This window comes from Pteropus vampyrus, unplaced genomic scaffold, assembly GCF_000151845.1.
Source record: "Pteropus vampyrus isolate Shadow unplaced genomic scaffold, Pvam_2.0 Scaffold4, whole genome shotgun sequence".
Taxonomy (NCBI): domain Eukaryota; kingdom Metazoa; phylum Chordata; class Mammalia; order Chiroptera; family Pteropodidae; genus Pteropus; species Pteropus vampyrus.
In genome coordinates, this window is record NW_011888785.1 from 7732567 (window position 1) to 7735577 (window position 3011).

The 3011-nt window shown below is 44.3% G+C and overlaps 1 protein-coding gene across 1 annotated transcript in view; it reads left to right on the forward strand.

The window, feature by feature from the left end:
• The first annotated feature begins 248 nt into the window (after positions 1 to 248).
• The window catches only part of THSD7A (thrombospondin type 1 domain containing 7A), a 374453-nt gene continuing 371690 nt past the window's right edge, over positions 249 to 3011 (forward strand). The window contains exon 1 of the mRNA XM_011363004.2: positions 249 to 664. Within this exon, the coding sequence (XP_011361306.1) occupies positions 490 to 664 (175 nt within the window). The 5' untranslated portion in view covers positions 249 to 489. The remainder of the gene's footprint in view (positions 665 to 3011) is intronic.

The window sequence follows — 3011 nt, forward strand, 5'->3', positions numbered from 1 at the left end:
GAGTTCTTTGGGCGGGTATGTTGCATCTGTGTGCCCCCTTCTCCCCTTCGCTCATTTCCTTTCTTGCCCTGGCGCTCTCGCCTCCCCGCTGCCTCCAGCCCGCTCTCCCTCATTTGGGCTCCGGCCCCCCCTTCTCTCTCTCTCCAGCTGGCAGCGGGGGCTGCGCTGCCTCCCAGACCTCCAGGACCTGCTCAGTCAGCTGGGGCCCCCTGTGGACCGCTGCCTCCCTCGCCACTAGGACTTGCCACTCTGCGCGGTATGGCAGCCGCAGCAGCATCCCCGCCAGTGGCGGTGGCAGCGGCAGCCACGGCCGCGGAGGACGCTATTGTTCCCTGGTGTTAAAGGAGCTTTCTTTCCTTTTCATCTGAAACGAACAATAGCAGGGAAGAGCTTTGCTTTCTGAACTCCTTGGGAAGACGTTCCGAGGGCGAAGAAAGATTCCGTGCCAGCCGCGTTCCGGATCTGGATCTTGGAGCAGCCGCACACGGCATGGGGCTGCAAGCGAGGCGCTCCGCGTCCCGGAGCCCGGGAGCTGCGGGCCCGCGCCGGGGCGTCCTGCAGCTGCTCCCGCTGCTGCTGCTGCTGCTGTCGCTGCGCCCGTGCGCCTGCCGGGCTGCAGCTCAGGGCGAGGCTGAGGCACCCACCCTCTATCTGTGGAAGACTGGTAAGTGGGACGGAGTTCCCTCTTCTTCCTATCTTCACATCTGGGTCCACATTTCGAAACTGCTGAGCTTCAGGAGGGACCTCTGTGCTTCTTGATGGCCCGGGTGTGCTGGGATCTTAAGATTTAAAGTACGATTCCTAGGAAGTAATTTAGGACACATCCGATGCTATTGGGGAAGAAAAACCTAACAACTAAGAGTCACTAGTGAGTTATTGGAACGATCTCTCTCTCTCTCTTTCTCTCTCTCTCTCTCTCTCTCTCTCTCTCTCTCTCTCGTCTGTAGCTAATGAGGACAACCAACGCTGTACTTTCCTGATGAGGATGAAGTGCTGTATTTTTAACCTCAGGATTCTCATTCCACAAGGAGTTTCTTAAATATTTCTAGCAAAGAACAAACAAGCAGTTTAGCTCTGGTCTTTATTCTGTCTTGAGGCAAACTATTTCTTCACTGCCATGATACAGATGAATATAGAGTTGAATTTGTTAAGTATAGCTTAGTGATATGTCGGACACGTGGAAACAAGCCAAACAAGAGCAGTTCTGACAGTTAAAGGCGAATGGGGCTCCAGCGAGGTCACCAAGACCAGATGAAGCTCGGTTCTCAACGAGCGAATTATGAGATTTTTAAAGTGTACAATTGTTAGGATGTTTAGGTTTAAACTTTTCCTGTCTTGAGAAATTTTGCTTTGTTTTCAGCCTACAAATAAAAGCAGCAAAGTGCTGACTAGAGGTCCTGGTGGGGCAGTGACAGGCAGAAAAACAATACCAAGTGAGGAATTACTACTCCCTATTCAGGGAGCGGCTCCTTTCTCTTCCAAAGGACACAGAATTCTTCAACAGACCTGAAACTTCATATATTTATAGGAATAAAGTAGGAAACATCATTGCCATTGGTTACGGTTAGGGATAAATGATGAGTTTCTTGGCAAGGACTTAACATTAAGAAAAAGATTCAGGAGAAGGAAGGGAGAGTGTGTATTGGTCATGGGATTGCAAACAAGTTACTGAGAGGAGAGTCTCTGCTGGCTTCAGCTGTTTTAGCTCCCTGCTGTAGAGACAGATCAATCTGCTCTACAATTATACTGACATCTTGAAATTTTAAAGAAGTTGCATCTATCCAGCGATGTAGTGAGGAAATTGAACAGAAATTTATTTAAAGCTAAAGTACATAATTTGCCTCACAATGTTACATGAAATACACACACATGCACACATGCAGAAACACACACTGGTTTTTAGAAAAGCCATTTCAATTAGTGTTAACCATTCCTGTTAAGCCTTGCCATTTAGAGATCAGTCAATTAGTGGATGGAATCAAATTAATTTATTTCAATTAAAAAAAAGTTGAAGATCTCTAATTTAGCTAATGCCATGGTTTTACTTTTCAAAAGCTCAGTCATAACAAACACTAATCAAACTATAATTTTACCATTAAACGGTATTATTTGGGTGCTTGGTAAGAGCTTCTCAGTAAGTGTTGGACAAAATAGTACTTGCCTGGTTGGAATTTGTACTGTTGAAGTAACAAGAGCCAAGCGGTAATTCAGATAGAAGAGTCTTAGCAACATTCACTGTGCAGGAGATAGGCGCCAGTATATGTCAACATAAATGTTGTGCTGGAAGCACGAGACAATAAGCAGTTTAAAATAGTGGAAAGCTCTCAGGAGCAAGGATGTGGAGACCTTGGTTCCAGTGCCAGTTCCAGCTCTTGTTAGCTACAGGAATGTTGACAGTTCACTTAACTTTTAATACCTAGTTTTTTCAACTGCATATAAATATGATATCTTCTCTGACTATTCATGGTGTTATGAAGTTCAGATGAGTGAGTTATGAGAAAATAATCTGTAAACTCCAAAGTTACATGCATGTGCAGATATAAGCTAGTATGATGAGGATGATAATGGCATCTCTTTTATGGCGATCTTTGGTTTTGTGAAGAAAAAGGTGAATTAAACTGGAGAGCAAAATAATGACCTCTGTATTTTTTTTTTTTTTTGAGAGGGAAAGGAGACTTTCCCATATCTGTAAAGGAGTAAAGGAATTGAGAGTAGTTATCAAAGGAACCAGGAAATATTTAAAGGGGGGATACACTGTAAATGAAAATATAGAGATGACAGACTCATGTGTTTCTCACTTGATGAAAATAAAGAGCAGGAAGGAAATTGGGAGAGAAAATGAGGTGAAACAGTCCAGGATATCTATTATAGTAGAATAAACTTGGTCTTGGTACAGCAGATTATAGGGAGTCAAATTATTGGTGAGATCATTGAATTAAAGTGATGTAGTGAAAGATACACTGGATGAGAAGCTAGGACAGGAACTCTAACACTGTGTTTATCACTAACAA